The 23,428-nt window shown below is 39.2% G+C and overlaps 1 protein-coding gene across 3 annotated transcripts in view; it reads right to left on the reverse strand.

The window, feature by feature from the left end:
- Positions 1-23,428, reverse strand: part of bbs9 (Bardet-Biedl syndrome 9) — a 184,150-nt gene that overhangs the window by 118,837 nt on the left and 41,885 nt on the right. For 2 of the 3 annotated variants that reach the window (XM_004560131.3, XM_004560132.3), the window contains exons 14-17: positions 15,316-15,420; positions 8,450-8,464; positions 1,702-1,842; positions 734-829 (exon numbers count right to left, since the gene is read on the reverse strand). In XM_004560131.3, the coding sequence (XP_004560188.2) occupies positions 734-829; positions 1,702-1,842; positions 8,450-8,464; positions 15,316-15,420 (357 nt within the window). The remainder of the gene's footprint in view (positions 1-733; positions 830-1,701; positions 1,843-8,449; positions 8,465-15,315; positions 15,421-23,428) is intronic. The other variant, XM_004560133.3, reaches the window with a different exon arrangement.

Genomic DNA, 23,428 nt, shown 5'->3' on the forward strand with positions numbered 1-23,428 from the left:
CTGAAAAATACGGTAACTTCTACCTTCCTTTAGCATGTCCAGAAGTTCATCCTTTTGTGCGATGGTTAGCATCGTCCTCTGCCTTTTGGGTGCTACCGCAGGTGCCTTTGGCGGTGCAAAACGTTTCATCGACATTGTTGTGTTTGTTGGGGAGAAAACTTACAAACATACAGTACAGCACTTCAGAGTCACACTGCTAGTGATCGAAGATTTATGTAAATTCGACAAGCTGAATGCATTCTGTACTGTACATGAGAAAGGCACGAGACTGACTGACAATTGTCTACAGCCAATCAGGATGCAGAACACAATGCGCTGTAAAAAAAAAAAAAAAAAGAAGAAGAAGAAAAAAAAAGCATACACAAAAAAATCCGCAAAACTGCGAAGCCACGAAAGGTGAACCGCATTATAGCGAGGGACCACTGTACTTACCAAACTACCTATTCTCTTTTAATCCAACAGGTATCAACAAAAGGTCCTCAAAGACTCCAAGAAATACAAAAGGGCAGGATTTTCTATCACAAGTAATTGAAACCTATCAAAAGAAATTAGCAGGTGAAGACAGCCTATGAGAAAGACATCTGGTAAAAAAAAATAGACACCTGGAACAGGACTGTATTAGAAACAGATAATTCGCAAGACTTGTTTTAGTCCCACAATTAAACAGCTTTAATGGAGCCAAAAGATGAATCTTATTAAAATCCCGTTCATTATCCAGTGCTGTTAGACTTACGGGAGGTCTTGGAGGCTAGCACAGTAACCTTGGCTCCTGACAGAAGCTGGAAAGCCAAACTATTCCCATCCTTATCTTCTGATTTTGCTGAAAACTCTGCAGAGAGAGACAGAAAGACAAAAAACTACGAGATGAGACAGATAGGACAGGCTATCGTGATATAGGACGCCAACAAAGGAGAACAAGATACAGTCGCATGTACAAACACAAAATAAGCTTACACAAATCTCTATTCACACAAAAAGCACACACTCAGTATGAACACTATATGTGTGTGTTTAGACGTCAGAGCTGCTGACTGTGGCCGATTGTTAGATAACTGGGAAGCAGAACAGACGTTCCCAGAGCTCAGACCTACACACACACGGAATCACAAATAAACACGCATAAACAGACTCGTATAAATACACAACCACACACCGATACATAACCGTTGATTATTCATATAAATGTATACACATTCGCACAGCTACACATCTCTCATTGCCTTCACTAGCTTTCCATTCATGCTTAAATCATCTGGTTTTGTGTAAAACACTTAGGTAGCCACGTCATTGATTATTGGCTATTACGAATCATTAACTGTAAGATGTAGTCAATTCAGAAGAACTAAACAGACACACACACGGTAAAGTGTGCATGAAAAAAATTGTTGACATTTTACTGATTTGTGCTTTATATAGTATTCGTTCCCTATTTATAACTTATACCTAGAGCTAAGCTTTTGGTGTGGGTTTACGTTTCAACGTGTGCACAAGCCAACCAGTTGCAATAAGTGGACAACCCACTTTAAACAAATGCACATTAATACTGCATACCGATCTCCACAGACAATGACTTAAACAGAACAGCGCACTTTGGTTTCTGGAAATCTGTGATTCAAATACAGAACCTTAATTGTTTGGGAAACAGAGCGCCACCAGCACATCATTGTCAAGTGTTTTCATACAGAGTGAGTGTGCTATTACCTCGGAAGATGGAGCTGAGGTCAACTGGTGGCTGGTTGGTGTCCACAGTTATCTTAAACTTGGTGGCTTTGGGTGGAGGACAAGCGACACACACCAATGATGGAGGAAGATTGAACCTGGACTGGAGGACCTTGGGAACTCCTGCAAATAAGAACCATCACTATAGTCAGAAAAGATTCTTAAAAAGGTAGACTATTTATTACTATTATTATTATTAATAAAGTAATTCTGCATTGCTCATCTTAAAATCTTAAATCGAGTTTCCCTCCTCCTGTTGCTCCTTTCCAGAAATAAAACCTTAACGTTAGAGACTAGTCCTTCAATTTATACCCCCCCCCCACACACACACACACACACCGCAGTGACTCAAACGAGGCCTCGATATCGCAGTTAACATTTGTTCACACAGTCAACAGTTCAGGTATTCCTATTGCATGAGCATCTGAGAGCTAGGAGAACGAGAGACTCGACATCAACGCCAAGTGTGGAGGTGAGTTTGTCAAAGATCAGAAAGGGAAGTTTTGAAAAAGATGGTGGGGACTGACTGACAAGAAAAAAGAAAAAGGAAGTGAGGAGGCGAGTTAAGGCCAACTACAACTATGTTCAGAGTGTATGGAGTGCTGAGCTTGGCAGAAATGTACACTTAGCTAGAATAATAGTGCGAGGGAAAGGAGCGATGGAGGAAAACAGTTGTTAGGAAGAGATGGAGCGAAGTAACCAGAGGAGAGGAGGTGAGCTAATGACAGGAGAGTTGAGCAGAAAAACAAGTGGAAATAAACCAACATGTGAGAGAGAGAGAGACTGAAAGGAAAATAATATGAGAAGGGACGGTTTAATTAGGGAAAGTTCCAGGTTATTACAGATAGTAATAATTACCCACAACTACTGTGCACCTTTTCCTCCCAGACAAGCAATTATTATGTGATTATGTGAATAATTCAATTTGGTTTGAATGTATGCACTGAGGCCTAGAGAGAAAAAGCAAAGAGGCAAAGCCAAGGAAAACAGTAGAAAACAGGGGAAAAGGAAGATGGAGAGAGAGAGAAAAAGTTCAAAGTTTTAAAGAGCAAGACGGACTGAGGCCTGCTTTCTTCTTTCCTCACTCAGCTAAATTCTCAATGACCCTTCGTTCTGGATGGCTGGATAGTTAAACAACACATCACTTCCAACAAACACAACAAAGAGGGTTAGATATACATGTTGTCAAAGTGAATATGCTGCAGATTTACTAAATATAAAAATCAATCTAAACGCAAACTATTCTCAGCGCTGTTAAGTAATGTTACCGGTCATGACACGCCGATCCATTTTTCACTTTTTTATCGTCCAGCTGACTGTTCAGTTCCTGCCTTTGAACATGATCGCCTTAACACAGAAAATATCCAATTCGGATCTCCAAGAAAATACAATTTCACGTTTTGACTCTATAAAAAAACAATTTGATCTTTTTTTATGTGCTTTTGCATTCAAGCTCATTTAATAAACATCACAAATTTTTTAAATATATAACAGATGACCAATGTGTTTTAAAGTAACATTGATGATAATCAGGGCAGACATGATGTGCGCTGTGATGGATTGGCTGACTCAGGCAAGTTTCAAGTGTTTCCAAGTTGAATTTCACAACATACTGAAATGAATGAAAGCACTGGCTGCCCGAAAGGAAGGAAGGAAAAACATTAAAAAATCAAAAACACCAAGGTATCAAGTAAAGGTCGTTATAGCTTTGGAAAATGATCCCTACTAAGGTAAAGTTTATAGGATATATAGTGAATGGTGAATGCAGCCACTTAAATCCTTTTATTATGTGTTCTGATGGTATTTTTTTTACCCTCATGGTCCTTCCCTACTAAGGTAATAATAAGGGATGTTTTATGTTTAAAACACAATTCAAACACTGTTTGCTTAGTCAGGCTGGTTTTGTTGGTCTTACCATTTAAACAAGAAACTCTAAAGAAATGCTAAGATGGAATTGGAAAGCAAGAGGAGGAAATATAAACACATAATAAAAGTTACAAGTAGGGAAAAATGACAAAGAAAGGACAAAGAGATGGAAACAAATTAGAGGAAAATAATGCTGACAAAGTAACAAAGAGAAAAAAAAGAGTTGAACATGGAGAAGAAAGGACGGTGAGACAGACAGGGAAGAATGAATTGGACTAATAGGAGGTGGCATAGGTGTGTGCACACTTATCGCCAACTTCATACAGTGTTATGAAGCTGTGTTTGCCCCCTTCTTGAATCCTTTTTGCATATTTGTCACACTTACATGTTTTAATCAAAAATTTTAAATATTAGACAAAGATACGTTGACTAAAAACAAAGTGAGTTTTTTTAAATTATGATTTTATTTATTAAAAGAAACAAGCTACCCAAACATACGTCACCCTGTGAGAAAAAGTGATTGCCCCCTAAACTTAATAACTGGTTGTGCCAACCTTGGCAGCAAGAACTGCAATTGGCAACAAAGACTGCAATCAAGCATTTGTGATAACTGGCAATAAGTCTTTCGCAGCGCTAGAGAGGAATTTTGGCCCACTCTTCTTTGTAGAATTGTTTTAACTTAGCCACACTGGAGAGTTTCTGAGCATGAATGGTCTGTTTAAGGTCATGCCAAACCATCTCAATTGAATTTAAGTCTGGACTTTGACTAGGCCACTCCAAAATCTTTGTTTTGTATTTTTGAATCATTCAGAGTTAGAATTGCTGGTGTATGTGGGATTATTGTCTTGGTGCATGTCCCAAGTGCTCTTAAGCTTCAGGGTATGAACTGATGGCTGCACATTCTCCTTCTAGTAGAGAGGAGAAGTCATGGCACCATCAATTACAACAAGTCGTCCAGGTCCTAAAGTAGCAAAGCAGCCCCAGACCATAGTATTATCATGTTGGCATGATGTTCCACAGAAGTTTTTCCCAAAAGTCTTGGGGATCATCAAGATCATTTTTGTAAGATAAGCCTTGGTGTTCTTTTTCGTCAGCAGTCTTTTTTGCCTTGGAGCACTCCCATTTTTGCCCAGTCCCTTTCTTATCGTTGCGTCATTAAAACTGACCTTAACTGATCAAAGAGAGGCCTGCAGTTCTTTAGATTTTATTCTGGGTTTTTTGTTATCTACTGGATGAGACGTCAATGCACTCTAATTTTTAGGCCAGCCATTCCTGGGAAGGTTCACCACTGTTCCAACTTCTCTGACCCTGATTCACTGCAGTCCCAAAGCCAATCTATCTACATAATGCCACAATCTAAAGACAGATGTCTTTAGACCTCAGGAAGGTTTCTCTCCTTAATAAATAAATTCATTTATTCATTCTCCACCAGAGTACATCCTGGAGAGATCGCCAGACCACCATTCACACTGACATCTATGGCCAATTTTAAATTATGAATCAAGCTAACCCCACTAAATGCACGTCTTTGGACTGTAGGAGAAAACTGGAGTTCCCACACAGGCACCATGTGGCCCAGGTTATTTTTGTCTAAAATTTAAACTCGGTTGATTATCACAAAAAAATCTGGAAAACAAACAAACGAGAAACGAGGAAAATACTTCTGGTCACCTCCAGTCCAGAGTTTTATGCATGGAGACACAGTTAGTGTGTCTGTGCTTGTGTCTGTGTTGCTGTATTCATTACTACAATTGAACAAGGCCAAAATGTATTTAAAAAAAAAAAAAAAAATCCCCATACATAACCTGTTTCTCTTGAGGCTGTCTCAAAAAACAAATAAATCCCCATAGACTCAAGGTAAAGTGTCCAGATGAACAGGATTAAAAGGCATGTCTATAGTCTGGTACAAATGAACAGTTTCTCTTAGTTCTTAACAATTGTATTAAACTCATCCAAGTAGATTCTGCCACAGGCAGCTGTAGAACGGTGTAGCTGCTAGACCTCACTGACCTGGACCTCTCAACATTATACGTGATGTTGGTGCACTTTGGGGTAATATATTCACATACATGAGTTCTACACAGTCCTAATTATTTATTTTTACTGCATATTATTTATATTTGTTTATATTATTTATTTTTTTCATTTTATTATATTCGTTTTTTACAATAACCCCAGGGATGACTAAAAACAATTATCAAAGAAATGCATACATGATCTTTAACTAACATTGAGATCAGTGATTTTGACTGTTTTATTTCAAAAATGACTTGGAATATGAAACATACTTTTTCATCATCAAGATTTTAGACTAATTAGATGAGGTTAAACTGCATAAAGTGATTAAAAAAGTGAAAAAGCAAAGAAAGAAAGGACCTGATAAGATGATAACAACTCCGATGTTAAAGAGTTACAAGAGGCAAGAAATGTTGTGTGGTCTCAGACACACAATGTTCATCTATCAATGCTTTCTAAATGCAGATAAATGATACATGTTTTTGTAGATGCATATCATAACTATTTTAAAATAACTCAAATACAGAATATCTCTGCTAAAGTTGCACTCTGAGACACGCAAAGTAAATGTTTAATATTGTAGTTTGTTATTTTTTTCTCTGTTTTAGTCAGTTTGTATGTTGAGAAGGACGTCAGCAGAAAGAAAAACAGCAAATTGTTCAAATTGTTGTTGTTTGAGGAAATGCTTCAATTCAGAAACTGGAACTGAGGCCTGCAGTAAGACTAAAGCCAAAGAATAAGTGGCTAAACACAATTTCTCAGCTACAGTAAACTGAGGTTTCCCTGTTTTTCTTACAGATTCTTTAATCCATCCACTGCCTCTCCTGAGTCTTCTGTAAGCTGTTGATGTTTTGGGGATGTATAAATTGAAAAAAGTGTAGGTGCATTTGAATCTACAAATCACACATTGTGACCTCTAACCCCTTAACTTCCTTTCTGATAGCTCCTAGCAAAAACAGGTGGGGTTGGGAAGTGAGATAGAGGAAATAAAGCCATAAATAATAATAATAATAATAATAATAATAATAATGGATACTTTATTGATCCCCATGGGGAAATTACTTGTTTTTCTCTGCATTTGACCCATTCACTCAGTGAAGCAGTGGGCAGCCCACTAAGCAGGCGCCCGGGGAGCAGTGTGTAGGGACGGTACCTTGCTCAGGGGTACCTCAGGGTAGCCGTTAAGTGGATTCGAACCGCCGACCTTCCGATCATGGGGCGACCACTTTACCTACTGAGCTATCCCTAGTCATTTCTATTAACAAATGTTAAATACTTAAAGTCACAATGTACTGTAATTGAATGGAAGTGTACTTCCATCGCACTGTAATATGAGAAGACTGATTCCAACAGATGTATCTTTGCGGCACAGTATGTCAGAGACAGAGGGGGGAGAAGGAAGGGGAAAGGAGAGAGAGAGAGACCACAGAGTTTATTTAAGAAGGAGACCACTGCACAGTATCAGGTTCTTACTACAGCAGTGGTGATGTCACTCGTGTGTTTGTGTCTATATACATTCAGAGATGTGTTTGCATGTCAATTGACTCTGCATTTCATGCACATATCCTCTTGCCTTACTTGTGTGTGGACCCAAGCAAAACAATAAAAGTTAAAAAAAATAATAATCACCGCACAGTCTGGTCTTCAATAAATCATGTGCACATGCTACAACTAACCTGCACTACACGTTGGCATTAAATATCCAGGTGAGTTCCTCCGCCTCTCTTATAGTGTATTAGTAATCTGGCATTTATGCTCTGCATAAATCTATACACTGTTATTTAACAAGGCGTGATGGTTTAAACAATCCTAAAACTTTTGTTTCCCAAAGCTACGGTCCAGTTTGTACTGAATACAACAATTATCTAGGGCTACCCATGACTCGGGACAGGAGATCCAGTGGATCAACCCTGATGGTAGGGCTGCTGTTTTGTAGTTCATCATATTCAAAGGTGTTTTGTGTAGAATTCTAGCTAGCATACTAGAGTTTCACTTATGTCCTACATATTTTAAATCAACTGACAACAAGTTCTCACAGGCCTGTCAGAGGGACTCCCATAACCCTACACCAATATTTCCTCTCATAACCAACAGGTAAACTAAATTCTTTAATTAATTAGATTTTTTCCCCTAATTACTAGATTAAATAGTGCTCCTGAAAAAACATGCATCACTGCCCGAGAATCACTAGTCTAGTGAATAAATATCCTCAAAAAATGGCCATACAAACATGTGTGTGTGTACTGCTGCAGAGCCACTACAGATCATAGGGGTCCAGTTCCGTATCAAAGCACACAAACTCACAAACACAAACAATCTTAAATAAATGCCAGTTGACAACTAGGAGCACTACTGCTGGAGTGCATGTGTGCGCAGCAAGTCAACACACTTTATGCTTGTATGTGTGAGACAGATGATATTTCTGTGTAAACTCAACACAGTTTAAAAGAATAAATGGATGTAAAGGGATATTTACATTTTCTATAAAGCGGGAAAATGTGTGTGTGTATAAGTGTGTTTGTGTATTTGAATTAGAGTATGTGTGTGTATAGACTCTTGCCAAGTATATCACATAACAGGAACATAAACAGTAGGCAGCAGGCTCTTCCTGTATATACAGCTCTGAATGTATGTGTGTGTGTGTGTGTGTTTGGAAAGTATATGGCGTAGTTTTGATAATCTTTACGTTTCAGTAAGTGTAGAAGTGTACATGAATATACAAGGGTGTGATCTCAGTAGAACATATATATTTAAATTTATTTATGTGTATATCTAGAGTACATGTTTTAATAAAAGACTGTGTTTCTACTTGCTCTAGTCTACGAAGCTCTACGAATAAAGCACTTACCTTTAGGGTTAAGCTCTGCAGAAATGAAAAGGAAAGAGTTAAATGTTATAATATGAAAGGTGAAGGAATGAAAAAACAGAAAGAATTAAGTGTTATCAGTTCTCCCATCTAGTTTTATTTGGTCGGACCAGTAACAAAGAACTGGAAGAACTGGCAAGGGAATTCCCTGAGAAAACCTCCATCTTCCTTCATATGGAAATAGACAGACCTAAAAAAATTCCTCTCAAGTGTTTGGTTTGCCTTCCCACACAACTGGAAAGTACAGCTGGAGGAAAAGGCAGCCATCTGACTCAGCCATACCGATCGTGAATATGATAAGATGTCCAAATCGAAAATTAAATAGTCTATCGTCATGAGGTTTGTGTGGAAATCGGGCTGACGGGATCAACAGAAAGAGACGTCTCTTCTTATAACCTGATCAGTATTAACTCATTTAGAAGAAGAAAACTGTGGAAGGCCTAAGTAGAACCAGAAGGAGCATTCAATTATGATGCAGCGAAACAGTTTTGGTTGATAGTTTTAACCTTCAAATGAAAATATATGAAGGATTTTTGTGTGTGTGTGTGTGTGTGTGTGTGTGTGTGTGTGTGTGTGTGTGTGTGTGTGTGTGTTCCTTGTGGTGATAAAAAAAAAAAATTACTTTGTTTTGTGTCTGTCTGTTTATGTGAAGGAAGTCAGGGTTGAAAAAGCAACACAAAAATATTTGTGATAAGACAGCATCTCTTCTCTGTGCTCCTCAGTGCTATATTTTTCCAGCTGCCCTGGGATTTAAAAAGTCAGCGTGCTGCTCCTCTAAACTTTAGTTCACAGCAACAGAAGTCTGGCAGATTAAACTATGATATGATTGGTTGAAGAGGATTTCCTGCGAAGGTGAATGAGAAGCAGATGGCAGGTTGCAAGCCAATGAAAAGGCAGCGAGGTGCTGAGTCAAAAGGTTCACGTCTTATTAAACCTGATGAAAGTCGCACTTCCTATGGCTGCCTCTCCTTCCTGTAATAACTCTGCCTCCATCGCTCCCTCTCGTCATAACTCTGCCACTTCTTTAAGAAGCAAGATTTTTTACAGTTTAAAGAGTTTGTATTTCAAAGATATAATTTCATGCCAAGTGCGCAGGATATATACTGTTAACAATACAGGGTACCTAACAATATATTTAGCTGGGTCTGAATCAATTCAATTCAAGTTTATCTATATAGCGCCAAATCACAACTAATGATCAGTTGAACTAATGTCTAGTTGGTAATATTTCCTATGTTTTATTTATTTATTCAATTTTATGCAAAATAAATAAACAAATGCAGAGGTAGCTCTTGCTTTTAAAAGTTTAAATTGTCTTATTAAACAATCATCATCACCATTTGCACATACCGACTTCACGTGCTTTCGTATATATGCACAAACATAGCCAAATACAACACAAGAGACTGGAGTTTGATCCATTTCCTGACAATATTATAGTTTTGCTTTAACTACCTATTTGTTTTTGTTAAAAGTGCATGGTTTTCCTGGCTCTAAAATGTGCCTTTAAGTTTCTTCTCACAGCTGCTTGAGGTTCTTTGACTTGAAAACATAGCTATGGGTCACAATATTACCGCACCCAAATTATTACCACAATTGTTTCCTGGTAATAAGACAGTCTACAATACTCCTACATACATAAAGTTTCTTTCAGTTCTCAGCAGTAATGTTGCTGCAAGCATATTGGTCCTCTGTCCTGACTCACTGATAATGTAGCTCTGCTATACGGAGCATCATTCAAAAAAAAAGAAACATCGACGGCAGTTTGATGGCTAATCTACCTGAAATGCAGGATCAGCCGCATACCTACAAAATCCCATAATGTCTTCATATTGAGCAGTATTATCTAATCCTGAAATGCTAAGTCCAGTAATTACTTTGTCTGGGGCTCAGATTACTACTCTACACTGCCAACGAAAAGAAAGAAAAACCATAACGGGGAGGGAAGAAAAAGGAAGAAAAAGACTGGATAAAACAACACAAAAATGGACGAGAGAGAAAGAAAAGTGAGAAGGACCTAAAAGCACCCATTACATTTTTTAAATGTAAAAGACATGTCAAATGGAGCAAGGAGGCTCACACAGCAAAAACCCACGCACACACATACACATGCGTGGATGGATACACACACACACACAGTAGTGTGTGTAGCTGCTTCTGGCCAGCTGCCAGGCAATGGTCAATCAGTCTTCGGTTTTCAAAAATCTCCTTCAAGTGAAACTCTGGATCCATTAGCTGCTGCGGTAGAATTAGAAAAGTTTAATGTTTCACGGCTGTAAGCCTTTATTATATCAATAATAGCCGAAGAAGCTGAGAAGGTGTTCTTTTTATAATTAATTACAGAGCTCAGAACTGTTTTCATTCTTTTTAAGAGTTTTGGAAATAAAATCTTTTTACTTTCGAAAAATCCATTCTCCACTTTGTAACATCCCTTTCGCGCACAAACCAATGTTTTTATTTGTTTGTTTGTTTTTGTTTGTTTTTTTTTCCTTAGATTAACAAGAAAGTACAACATCAGGATTATATTTTCCTCCATCAGTTCACAACTGCGGGCTCGTGGACTGAGAACATAACAGAGGAGCATCCTTGTAAGGCGCTACTTTTCCCACAGGAGATTCACGGTTTGAATCCATGTTCCACAGTGCTGCAGTGTCCATGAACAAAGCACAATGGACAATAAAAGGTTATTATTCTTGTTTTTCTTCTGTCTGCACTGATATATGAGGGCTTCTCATTGAACAGTCTTTGCCTTTTCTGTGGTATAATCTACCGTAATTGCTTTAGCAAGAGGAAAAAGCTTTTAATATGCCATGAGTGTCTGCTGCCAGCAAAAATTCTGAATAAATGCGAAACTGAAAACTCATGAGGGGTTCAAGATGCCATCCATGAATTAGTTTGTAAAAAAGTCTGAAATTCAATGCCAAATAAACATCCAAGTAGGAAGCACAAATCAGCTAACGGAAATCAATAAGTTCAATGATGCTCATTTAGGGTTTTCGCTAAAACTGATTTTTCAGGTCTACTGACAATAAAAATTTAAAAAAAATTTAAAAAAAAAATTAGAACAAAATAAAGAATATCTAATATGCATACTGTCCAAACACACACATTTAATTAATAGATGCAATTCATCTCTGAACACTCTACAATTGCATGCAAAATATTTGAAAACTAGCAAAACTATAATCCAGGAAAAAAATATTTTGCATGCAATCTAAATTTTCAATAAAAAATGCTTTAAAAGTGCAGATGAGGTTTTGCCCTTTCTAAAACGAGAAATCATCAAGATTAATTTTTTCTTCTTTTTATATTAACTCATACATAAAATACATTTTGGCCACAAATAACTGGTAAGTGCATAGATTTCTGTCAGCAAAGTAACACTGAGTCACTGCCTTATCCACACGTTGACCAAACACAGTTATGTGCACAGTCCCCCTCAAAGACATATTTTGAGCCAGGAAAAACTCTGCCATCTAAGGTCCTTTCAGATAAACTAAATCCAGCTCTATCAAGTTTTTCAATTCCTCCAAATATCCCCTTAGTGGAACAGAAATACAGAGTAGAAATCTCAAAGAAGCTTAACCCTGAAAACCTGTTTTTGTATAAGGTTAATAAAAAAGTTAAATTAAGGGTTATTAGGATATGCTGTATGCATTAAAATACTAATAAAAATACAACAACAGACAAATATGGTTCTGTACATATCACATGATCTTGCAGCTCATGAGAAAATATTAATTTGCTTTTTTTTTTTTAAATCTCAAGTTATCCTGTAAAAAAAAACTACATTACTTGTTTCCTGGCCTGTGGCCTTGCATTCCTCCAAATCTGTTACTAAGCTGTTGTAATACAGAGCACGCTAACAAAGAGAGTTTAGAACATGATCCGCTTGGCAGACGTAGCAACCAACATCAGCATCAGCTGGCTTAACAAAAGTTCCTTACAAATGGATTTCAGGCCTGGTAGTCAAAAGAGGAGTGACCCAACAAAAATACTGCATTGTCCTGGAGACATCAACATATGGAGATGCTGGTCATTCTGGCAAGTTCAGTAAAACAGAAGAAAACAATAAAGGCTGCCAACTAGCTTCCTAGGTTTCCACACGAATTGGCCTAGCAACCAGTGAATCACGGCTGGCTGGGTTTTATGGAAAGTATCCGCACAGTCACAATGTATCTTTGCCTGTTCAGATGAAAATGGCCACTATACTGTTAGCTTGTGTACGAGCTAACAGTATACTGTAAACGCCAACTTGACCACCTGATCCTTCTCAAGTGTGTTTGTGCAGAGCTCTCTCTCAAAGTATTAAGAAAATCAAAGAGGGCCACTAATGAAATTCTTTCTAGATTGTAACAACTCCTGACACCGTCAAGCCTCCTTTGAAGGGCTTAAGAAGTCAGCAGTCTTCTTAAATGTCAGAGCCTTTGTAGGGCTTAAAGAAGGGCACAGTAGCCCCAGGGTGGGATGGTGTTATATAAGTGGGTGGTGTGAAGGCATAATCATCACCCCTGGGTGGGAATGAGGAAAGAAGGAAAGCAACAGAAACAAAGTGATGCATTCCTCCCAAGCCAAGACAGCGTTTAGAGGATGAGAGAGGATGAGATAGGATGAGGCACTGCTGGAGATTAACACACAACCATGGAGTTACAAGGAATGGACTGGTCATTGTTAAAAGATACACTGACAAAGACACAAACAGCAGTGTCTCACGTTGAATGTTTTTAATCAAACCTGTCAGGACATCGGTTTCAGTTTTATTTGCATGTATGTGACCAGTGTTACACTTGTCTGCAAACCACTACGCTGAAGCTTATTCGGCAGCGCTGCACCGATTTGCCCTTCTTTCTGATCAGCGAGACAGAGTTTTTTCAACGGGGCAGAGCCGAAGTAGGCCTGAATGCGGCATGACTGCTGTGTGTACTTATGAATCATTTTCATATAAATGCATCCACCTGCATTGTCATCACAGCTCCAGCAAAAATAAAGTTTTACTCACGAATAAAGTACAAGCTGTGATAAATGTAGTCATTTACTAAAAATCTAAAGTAGTTCTGGTGACTCACAGATTAAATCGCACCTGGTCATATATCAAAACTGAATGAGTGATTTTTTTTTTTTTTTTAATAAATCCTGGAATCTTTGTTGAGAAATATTCTGATTCAGTAATGGCAGTGCTGTCTACTAATCTACTACCCAGATCAGTTTTGAGGTCCACATTCCCCTCAACACCGCCAACTCTAATTTACATTACATGGCCAAAGGGGAAGTTTTTTAAGATTTTAGGTAAAGCTTCTTCGTTCCATTCCCAGGAAATCTTAATGATCCCTGATTTCAGTCCAACACTTGTTGGACTAATGCTCTTGTATATGAATGGGAACAAGTCCTGCAGCCAGGTTTTAATATTTGGCAGACAGTGGTTGTAATGCATAAGTGTCCTCATAGGTTTGACCATGCAGTGAGAATAAGCTTAATTTACTCCCCTGCTTTTCCTTCCTCATTCTAACAAAGATTGCCTTCTTTTAGTTTATACCTAGGGCTTCTGTAGTTCCCATTTTCCTCTGCTTTTGTCGTCCTCCTCCTTCCCATCCTTTCTCTCAACAATGTTTACCCTCCCTGTTTCTCTTTCTCCGTTCCATTTAAACGTAACTTGTGTGTACCTCATTCATGGTCCCCATCCTGTTATTCATCTGTCTTCATCCTCTAACCAGCAGTAAACTTTTTCTAATTCTACTTACAGTCCACTGGCTCTCTTTCCAAACCCAAGATCAGCTCCCAACATATTCTCCCCAAGCTGCTTGGCTACTAAGATCTGCTGAACTACTCCAGACTCCGTATTTTCAGCTATTTTTAGCAGCACAATAAAGTTTAACAAAAAAGAAACACTTCCCAATATTTCCAGACATTTCACGTTAAATGTGCTTCTGGGGCGGAGAGACTGTTCCACCAACAGAGGCCTGCCAAAGCAAATTCAATCCAAGGGAAACAATAGCAAGAAAACAGGGGTTTTTTTCATGACCTGATTTCTGAACAAATATTCAAATAAATCTTTTTTTTTTTCTAGGAGGCCCGTGACATTTGAAATAAAGAGTGGTTTTGTTGGTTTGCAAGGGGGAAAGTAATATCTTCCAAAAATATTGCCGGGCCTAGAAACAGATGCCTGGAGGCAGCAGGGGGATGAACTGGGCTTGTCTGGAAAGTGCCCAGATGTCATTACCTCAAGTCAGCACACTGTTAGCAGCTGGTGTTCAACACTGTCACACAACACTGGAAGTGATGTTATAGACCAGAATGCTTCTAACGGCAATGCTGGAACAGACTGATAGATTTAACTCCATCGCAGGAAAGCAGAGCGAAAAGCCAAGTAGGAATAACATCACGCTTGGCTTTTCACTCTGTTTGCAAATTTATGCTACTCTTTGTTAGCTAGTGTTAAGTCATTGTCCAATTTCTGTTAACTTCTGCCTCTGTGAGCTTGTGAGGGTCCACTTGGGTCTGAGAAAGTAAATTTTGTCATCAGACAGTGAACAAGGCTCTATGATAGAGCCCGACCAATCAGGGATTTTTAAAAGATTTAAAATACTGATGAAGTGGACTTTATTTACCAGGATAATATGTCAAAGCAGTTTAAAAATAAACAAATTTTATTGTTACAAATTGTGGATTACTCTTGTCTTCTTGCTACCACTTGGACCCATCTGCAATACTACTCTATCTATTTAAATGAATTCAACAACATGTAATAATTAGGATAATTGTGTTGTATTCTGTGAAATTGTAAGTTTTAGGTTAAATTAAACATGTCCATTCAGAAAATTTGTCACATGGTTTGGTTTGGGTTTTTTTACCTGTCGGCGAGCTGTAGGACACAGTGATGTCTCCGGTGAGGTCAGCAGGGGGGTAGTGGCCATTGAGAAACGCTGAAAACACCACGACTTTGGATGAACCAACACCTGAAAGCAAAGCACAAACACGTCGCCATTAACACATGCTGTCCTGTTGTCCCTTGCTTACACTATTTATGCATTTAGTCCCTATAATCACAGAAAGAATAGTCCACGATTTTCTGTACATCTAAAAAGGTTTAAACAATAATCCTAATAATATTATCTTTGTTACTTTGATTCTGGCTTGAGCGCTAATATTATTCCTTAGCAAGGATGTAATCTAATAAAAAGGCGCTTCAGAAGTAAATACTGGATGCACTGTAGCTTGAGCCGCACCGTGGACAAAAAGTTTAAATATCTTGACCTTTCTGCTTCAATTTTGAGTCTCACACAATTTGCTATGAAAGTGCCGTAATAACTCACTGGAGTTTCCCTTCAGCTAATTTGTGTTATTACAAATGTCAATGTAATTTTGAGTAAAACTTTCTTACTTTTGGAACAGAAGTACCGATTTTATTCCAGCACTCTTTAAAAGAAAGACATTGAATGATGAATGAGGAAACGGGGTAGTCAATGAAACGCACACACAAAGTGTAAGTGTCAGCTTTTTCAAGATACGTACAGAACAGGACGGAGTACGGTTAATACAAACCAGACCCTTTAATGTGAATACACACACACACACACACACACACACACACACACACACACACACACACACACACACACACACACACACACACACACACACACGCAGTTTGAACCTCACCATGGAAGGTGACTTATATTATTAACCAGATTTTTTAAAACTGTGAGCACATACATACACACAACACAAACTAATTATATAAGCATGAGGCAGAGGTGATGACTTGTAGCTTCCTTTTGAATACCCTAAATCCAGAGAGAGCAAGATAAAGGGAAAAAAACAAAAAAAACAAAGGCAGAGAGCGCAAATATAGATGGAGAGGAAAGGATACATTACAGCTAATGGCTCCATGCAGCAGAACACACACACACACACATATATATGCACACACAGGGCGGTGAGATGGTGTAATGGGCCGTGATGTTTCTGAGCTCACTCCGTTACAGGTGACTGAATCCCAAGTATGTGTGTATGTGTCCTAATGGAAGCGCAACTTACAGGCATTCTGCAGGTAATGAATGACGGCGAGGAGACGTTGTGCCAAAAGTTTGAGACTATGTCACTGTGTGTTTCAAAATATAACTCAGAACTGTATAAACTGTCATTGAACACGTTTAGCAGGTGTGCGCACACGCAGCCGTAAGCGAAACGAGACCGCTCCAGCTGAGGATAGACAGAGAAGGAGGGAGCAAGATGGATGAGAGGAGATGAAAGGCGAGATGGCGACACCCACTCGCCGACTGACAGAAGAGAAGATAAACGATAAAAAGCAGAGAGAGAGACTTTCTCCGCACTCTTCAGATGTACTGACAGCATGACCTCCTCTCTCAGCTGATCTCATCCTTCTCCCACACTGCTCTCTTCACTTCTCCCACCAAGCATCCATCTCCTTTTTTCCCCCGCGCTCCTCCCATCTCAGCCTCTTCTGAGAAATGGATCTTCTGTTCGACCTTTTCATCTTTTCTGTGTAACAGCTAGACCCCAGCCACTTTGGGGATTTTTAATATCAGTGGTGACACTAACGATAAGTGTAAAAACTAAAAATCACCAGTAAGACAAAGATCCCTTGAAGGCTACATTGTGCAGAATGGGCTTATTGAGCTGAGTAAGAGATTGGACAGCTGGTACCACTCATGCCTGTATATTAAATATAAAACTTGAACACAGAATCAAAAACCTAAGATTGTGTGGTTTTCATGGGCTGGAAGTTGAAGAACTTATCACACATTTTAACACACATAACACTTGAAAATGTTGAACTATTCTTTTCTGTTGTGTTATTACAGTTGTGACCTAAAAGTCGGTGATCCCCACATGCTTCAAGGAGTCCATCATTGTTCCTGTCCCGAAGAAACCCCACCCTGCTTCTCTCAATGACTATCGCCCTGTAGCCCTCACCTCAGCAGTGATGAAGTGCTTTGAACGCCTGGTCAGAGACTTCATCATTTCTTCACTACCAGACACACTGGACCCACTACAGTTCGCTTACCGTCCAAATCATTCCACAGACGATGCCATCTCTCATCTCCTCCACACATCACTCACTCACTTGGACACTAGAAGGGGGAATTATGTTAAAATGCTCTTCATCGACTACAGCTCTGCATTTAATACCATAATTCCCTCCACACTCACCACCAAACTGGAGCACCTGGGACTCAGCTCATCTATGTGTCAGTGGATCTCCAACTTCCTAACAGGCAGACCACAGGCAGTAAGGATGGGTGGACATGTCTCAGCCTCCATCACTCTCAGCACTGGAGCCCCCCAGGGGTGTGTTCTGAGCCCCCTGCTGTACTATTTATACGCATATGACTGTGTGGCCACTACCAGCTCCACCACCATCATTAAGTTTGCTGACGATAGTGGACTTCAGCACTAAGCAGGAGAGGAACTACCAGACCCCCGTCATCAATGAGTGCCCAGTGGAGAGAGTGGACAGCTTCAAATACCTCGGAGTTCACATCACGCAGGACCTGTCATGGTCCTGTCACATCAACACCGTGGTGAAAAAGGCCCGTCAGCGTCTCTACCACCTCAGACGCTTGAGAGACTTCCAACTGCCCTCCAAGGTGCTCAGGAACTTTTACTCGTGCACCATAGAGAGCATCCTGGCGGGAAACATCTTAACCTGGTTCGGGAACAGCACCATGCAGGACAGACGAGCTCTACAGAGGGTTGTGCGGTCAGCTGAGCGCACCATCCGCTCCGAGCTCCCTGACCTGCACTCAATCTACAGCAGGCGGTGCTGGACCAAGGCCAGGAAGATCGTGAAGGACCTCAGCCATCCCAACATCAGACTGTTCTCTCTGTTGAGGTCAGGAAAGCGATTCCGCTCCCTGAAGACCAACACAGAGAGACTGAGGAGGAGCTTCTTCCCGCAGGCGATACGGTCTCTCAATCACACCACCACACAGTACTGACCCACACATATGGTTCTTACACACACACTGGACATTCTGGACTTTGTTTACATTAATTCAATTAGATGCGTGGTCATCTAATCGAATCACTTCATCACTAAATCACTTTAAGCATATTTGCACTGCACAAGACACTTACAAAGGTGGATTGCACAACACTGGACATTATATTTCTTCATTTCCATTTAATACTTGTACAGCTGCTGTTATTGTATATATATATTTATATTTCTTCATACATTCTTATATATTTCTATACTTTTTGAAGAAGGACTTGACTTTATGGGTTTTTTCTGATGATCAAGTGCTTATGTGTTGAGTAAATAAAAAGTTTGTAGCAACATATTAATTTTCATAAATGTCAGCACTGTAAAATGTAAATTTCAGACTAAACTGGGCAAGGTAGTTGAGCAAAAGTTTGGCTAGGAACAGACGGAGGTTCGGATAGATGTGGACTCCACAGCTGAGTGACTGTTATACTTTTTGGTGGATTATGTTATGGATTGGTGCCCAAATCTGTGCAGACAAGATCACACGCTCACAACTGGCAGGCATGTGAGTGTACACACATAGAGTCTTGTATTCACCCTACAATGAGGAGAATTACAAGTAATTTGTCTGGAATGAAACAATGACCATGCTGAGGATTTTACAGACAATATGATTAAATAAAGATTGCAGATGAAACAGTAATGCCATCAGGCTCTAATAAAGTCTCCTCTAGCTTTACTTTTATTCTCTTCCCTTATTTGTGTCTTTCACATCCTTGTTACTACGAGGCTTTCCTCCACCTCAGTGTGTTACCATTCTCTCTAGCTTTCTTTTCACTTCCCTTGGCCCCTCCCTCCCTGTCATTCTGTCTGTCAGCAGAAGGCTTTTAACCCCTGTGCCCTGGAGGTCACACTGGTCAGACTGGTTTAAGTGCTTTAAGTGTTCCCAGGCCCATTTAGACTAACAAACAAGACCAAAAAGACACAAAGTAATCCCTCTTCTTTGCTTTTTTTCCTCTCCTTTCTTTCTCTCAGTTTTCTTTTTCTCACTTCAGTTTGTCATTATATATTCAGGCACATCTGGACAGGTTGTGGGCGTCAAACCTGTGAGCATCAGGTAACGTGTCTGTGTGACCCCAAAGACCAACCCAGTCAGAGGCTTTAGACTGGTTCAAGTGTTCTCAGGCACATTAAACCATTATCAGTGTTGCCAACAAAAAGAGTTGACAAAGCAGACTAAAATCCCCCACTTTACCACCTTTCCTGCTCTGCCCTCGTTTTAACCCGCTTCTTTCTGGACCTTTCTTCACCTCTTATTTCATCCTCACTGACTGTTTTCTTTTTGTCACTTTTTCACTGTGTATTCTCCACCCATCTTCCTCCCACTCATTCTTTCACTAAAAAAAAAAAAGGAAAAAAGACTTGATCTCTGTTTTGCTTTAATTATGTGAGCTTACATGTGGGAGTTCATTCTAGGTTCAAAGGGCGCTGTAGCACTGTAGCTATCAGGGTTCAGGTTATAACACTTGACAGATTAGGTTAAACTGACCACTGACTTTAGAACAAGAGGTCAGAAGTCAAGAGGGTGGAGATGAGCTCTATGCCACACAAGCAGATGGGGAAAAGGTGTGTATATTTAACTGCATTTTGATTTCCACTGAGAAATAATATAAAAACAAAATACTGATATTCAAATCTGAGGGATACCTGGCTTGAGTGCAAGTATGAGTGTGGAGTCACAGATGTCACTCTGTAGCAGAAAACACCATCAGTGTGGTGTTAAACATTGACCTTTGACCTATTCAGGTCAGGATTAGGTCACATTACTATGTTGGGTCTGTCCACTTAACCTAATGTCCACTCAGAGATACAAAAATTGTACTCATAGAAGAATTCGCTTCTTTAGACTAAAGCACAATAACATAGGCTTTGATAATGAGGATGACTCTGTTGCAACATGTGTGCAAATGATCTAATATGGATGAAGACAAAAATATAGTGAAAACCTCTTTATGTATCCATTTTTTAATCATTTGTATGATTAGATTCAAAGATGGGCCAGAGCCTACCCCACCTGGCACAGGGTGAGAAGCGGGATCCACCCTGACTGGGTTGCCAGTTCATTACGGTGAAACACAAAAAGACATAACTATTCAAGGTCATAACATTACTTACTGCTAATTCAGAATTACAAATTAATGTCTTTGGACTGTAAGAGGAAGCCAGAGAACCAGGGGAAAACCCACTCAGGTACATTACAGGGACAACATGTAGTCGCCACATAAAAAAGCCCAGCAGACCAACAGGTTTAAACCCAAAACTTTTTTGCTCTATAGCAACGGTGCTAATCACTGCAGCACCGTGGTGCTGCGAAGGATCAAGAAGATTATTAGCAAATTCAGAGACATTTAAAAGACCAGCAGCAGCTGAGACTAACATGTTTTTGAGTGTATTTGTTTCTGTATCAGCAGGCAGACTCAAGCAACTTGAACTGCTTAGATAAAAAGGTGGATCAGCCAGAATAGACCGGCAATGGTGAATATCCATTTAATGGTATTAAAAAAATAAAATATGACAGCATATAAATACAAATGCATCATATTAGAATTGACTGATTTACTGCACTTGAAAAAATAAACTGCACATGAACATGTACGGTGATAAAAATCAATTTAATGTAATTTGACTGTTCCTAATTTGCAAAAGTCAACACGTTTGAGTTTCACAAGAAACATACCTCACAAAGACAAGCGCTGATCTATGGATGCATCCCAGCTGAACCCTAAAGAAGAGCAGCTGAAATAACTGTAAGCAGTTGTAAAAGTAACAGCTACAGAAAAAGGAAGTGTGCGGGTGTACAAAGACTGCATTAGACCATCAAAACAACTAAAACACATTGATAATTAATGATTTCAAATAAAATACACACAATCAATGCCAAACTATTAAACTACAAAGTTGGCGTGTGTTTAATTTCTAAGTTAGATTAAAATGTTGGACTTCTTCTCTACATTAATACTGTGTTCCACGCTAACCACACAAAAACACATTCTCTCCAAACAGAAAGATTAGCTCCAAAGGTTTTGATTGTATAAGAGTTGTATATATTTACCTTAACTGCAAATATGTTTGTGTATATTATTGTTATTGCACACAACTTCAATAACAAGTTACGTATTATGCATACTTAAATGTTTAGTTGGCACTCTAATTGCAGTCCAGCTAATTGCATGTTCCAGCTGATAAAAGCCATCTCATCACTCCTTTGCAATTTGACATTGACCTTAAAATGAAAATAGCTACAGCCTAAGAGTGAGTCAAATTATAAAAAAATATGATATTATCTGCATATTATTGCATACAGTCAACTACAGAGAAAAGACAATGAACAATAATGAAAGGGATTATGGAAAACAGGGGAAGTAAACCGGAATAACAGGAGGAAGACGGCATTTAAAGTCACTAAAGGGCAAAATGACAAATGAAAGAGAGGAGGAAAGAAAGGAAAAGATGGAAAGGTAGAGAGAGAAGGGAGAGAGCGAGAGTAGGAAGGCGAGAGTGAGAACAAAGGAGGCAGTGTGTGGTGAACAGGGGATTGAGTCGCCATCTGAGACGAATAAAAACTGGAATAACAATAAAAGTCAGAAGGCGCTACCTCCCCTCCTCTTTGCACAACCGGTCCTCATGCATGTTTGTTTGTGCGCGCGCACGCACACATGCATCACCACTGGTCGTTCTTTATTTGCAGTAAAGCACTGTGTGACAAATCTCAGCAAAAAAGTTTGGAAATAAACTTGTGTTGACACTTGCACTTACAGTGAACACACACTCTTGCAAACAAGCGTGGACGCAAACTGAGCTAGAGAATCAAAGACACATGGGGCGGCAGCTAGCACACAAACAGATACGCAACAGCTGTAGCAGGAAAAAAAAACATACTGTTTCCACGGAGACGAATCCCGTATGCCAAAGATTTGAGAAAGTGCATGCGATGTTTGCATGTTTACATCTGAGCAAAGACAAACCTTGCATGTTGCACTGTAGGGAAATAATAAAGGAGGACACAAAAAAAGAAAAGTGATGAAAGGCAGACACGCAAGGTGTCGTCCCCAACACTGTTATTGTTTTTAGTGTTGCTAGTGTTCCTCAAAATTGCAGCCACATTTTCTTATAACACCTGCTCCTTCGTCACTTGTATTTGTAGCTGTTTTTCCCTCTGGCTTTGTTTCTTTTATGCAAAAATGGTCAAAATGAGTCATGAAAAGAACAAGAGAAAAAAGAGAAGCAGGGGACTTGTACTGTACATAACTGAGAAATAAAGTTCTCTAAAGTTCTAGATGTAGTTGCTAAAACACTAAATAAAATAGACTGGAACTACACGTGCTCATCTTAGATCAGGGGATTTCAGTTTTTAGTTGAATGATGACCATTACGAAAACCTTTGCTCCTTAAAATTGGCTTCATTTTTGCAGTAAAGTCAGGACATCCTCATTGGAGGAAAACAGTTTTTTTACTTTAAGGGCATCTGTACATTTTGTTTTTATTTTATCCCAACAAATCAAAACCAAGTGACACATCTGTCCCGTTAACAAGGGATTGTCAGCAGTTGATGGGAACGGTTAATGTGTATCATGACAGCAGATTTAGAAATGGGATTTAAGAGTCGTTATTTCTGAAATTCAGCTACAGCAACCTTTATTGCTGCACCAGTCTCATCCAAACTTGCTGTTTCTGTGGTTATTTGTTTCTGCTTCTGACATGGGAAGATGACATGGCATTTATTAATCTCAGCAACAAAGCTCTGACTGAAGCTCTGACTAAAAACAGGAGACCAATTTAAAGAGCTGAAAAAAACCCCAAAAAAAAACAGAAACAAAAGCCCCAACTTGGGTGCATTAAGTCCAGAAGTCTAACTCAAAGCTACCTGTTTGTACCTCAACAATAAAGCAGTAAAATTAATTAAACATTTCCGGGTAATAGAAAGTATTTTTTACAGCATTGTATTTTTAATA

This window comes from Maylandia zebra, linkage group LG11 (assembly GCF_041146795.1).
Source record: "Maylandia zebra isolate NMK-2024a linkage group LG11, Mzebra_GT3a, whole genome shotgun sequence".
In the NCBI taxonomy this organism is placed as follows: domain Eukaryota; kingdom Metazoa; phylum Chordata; class Actinopteri; order Cichliformes; family Cichlidae; genus Maylandia; species Maylandia zebra.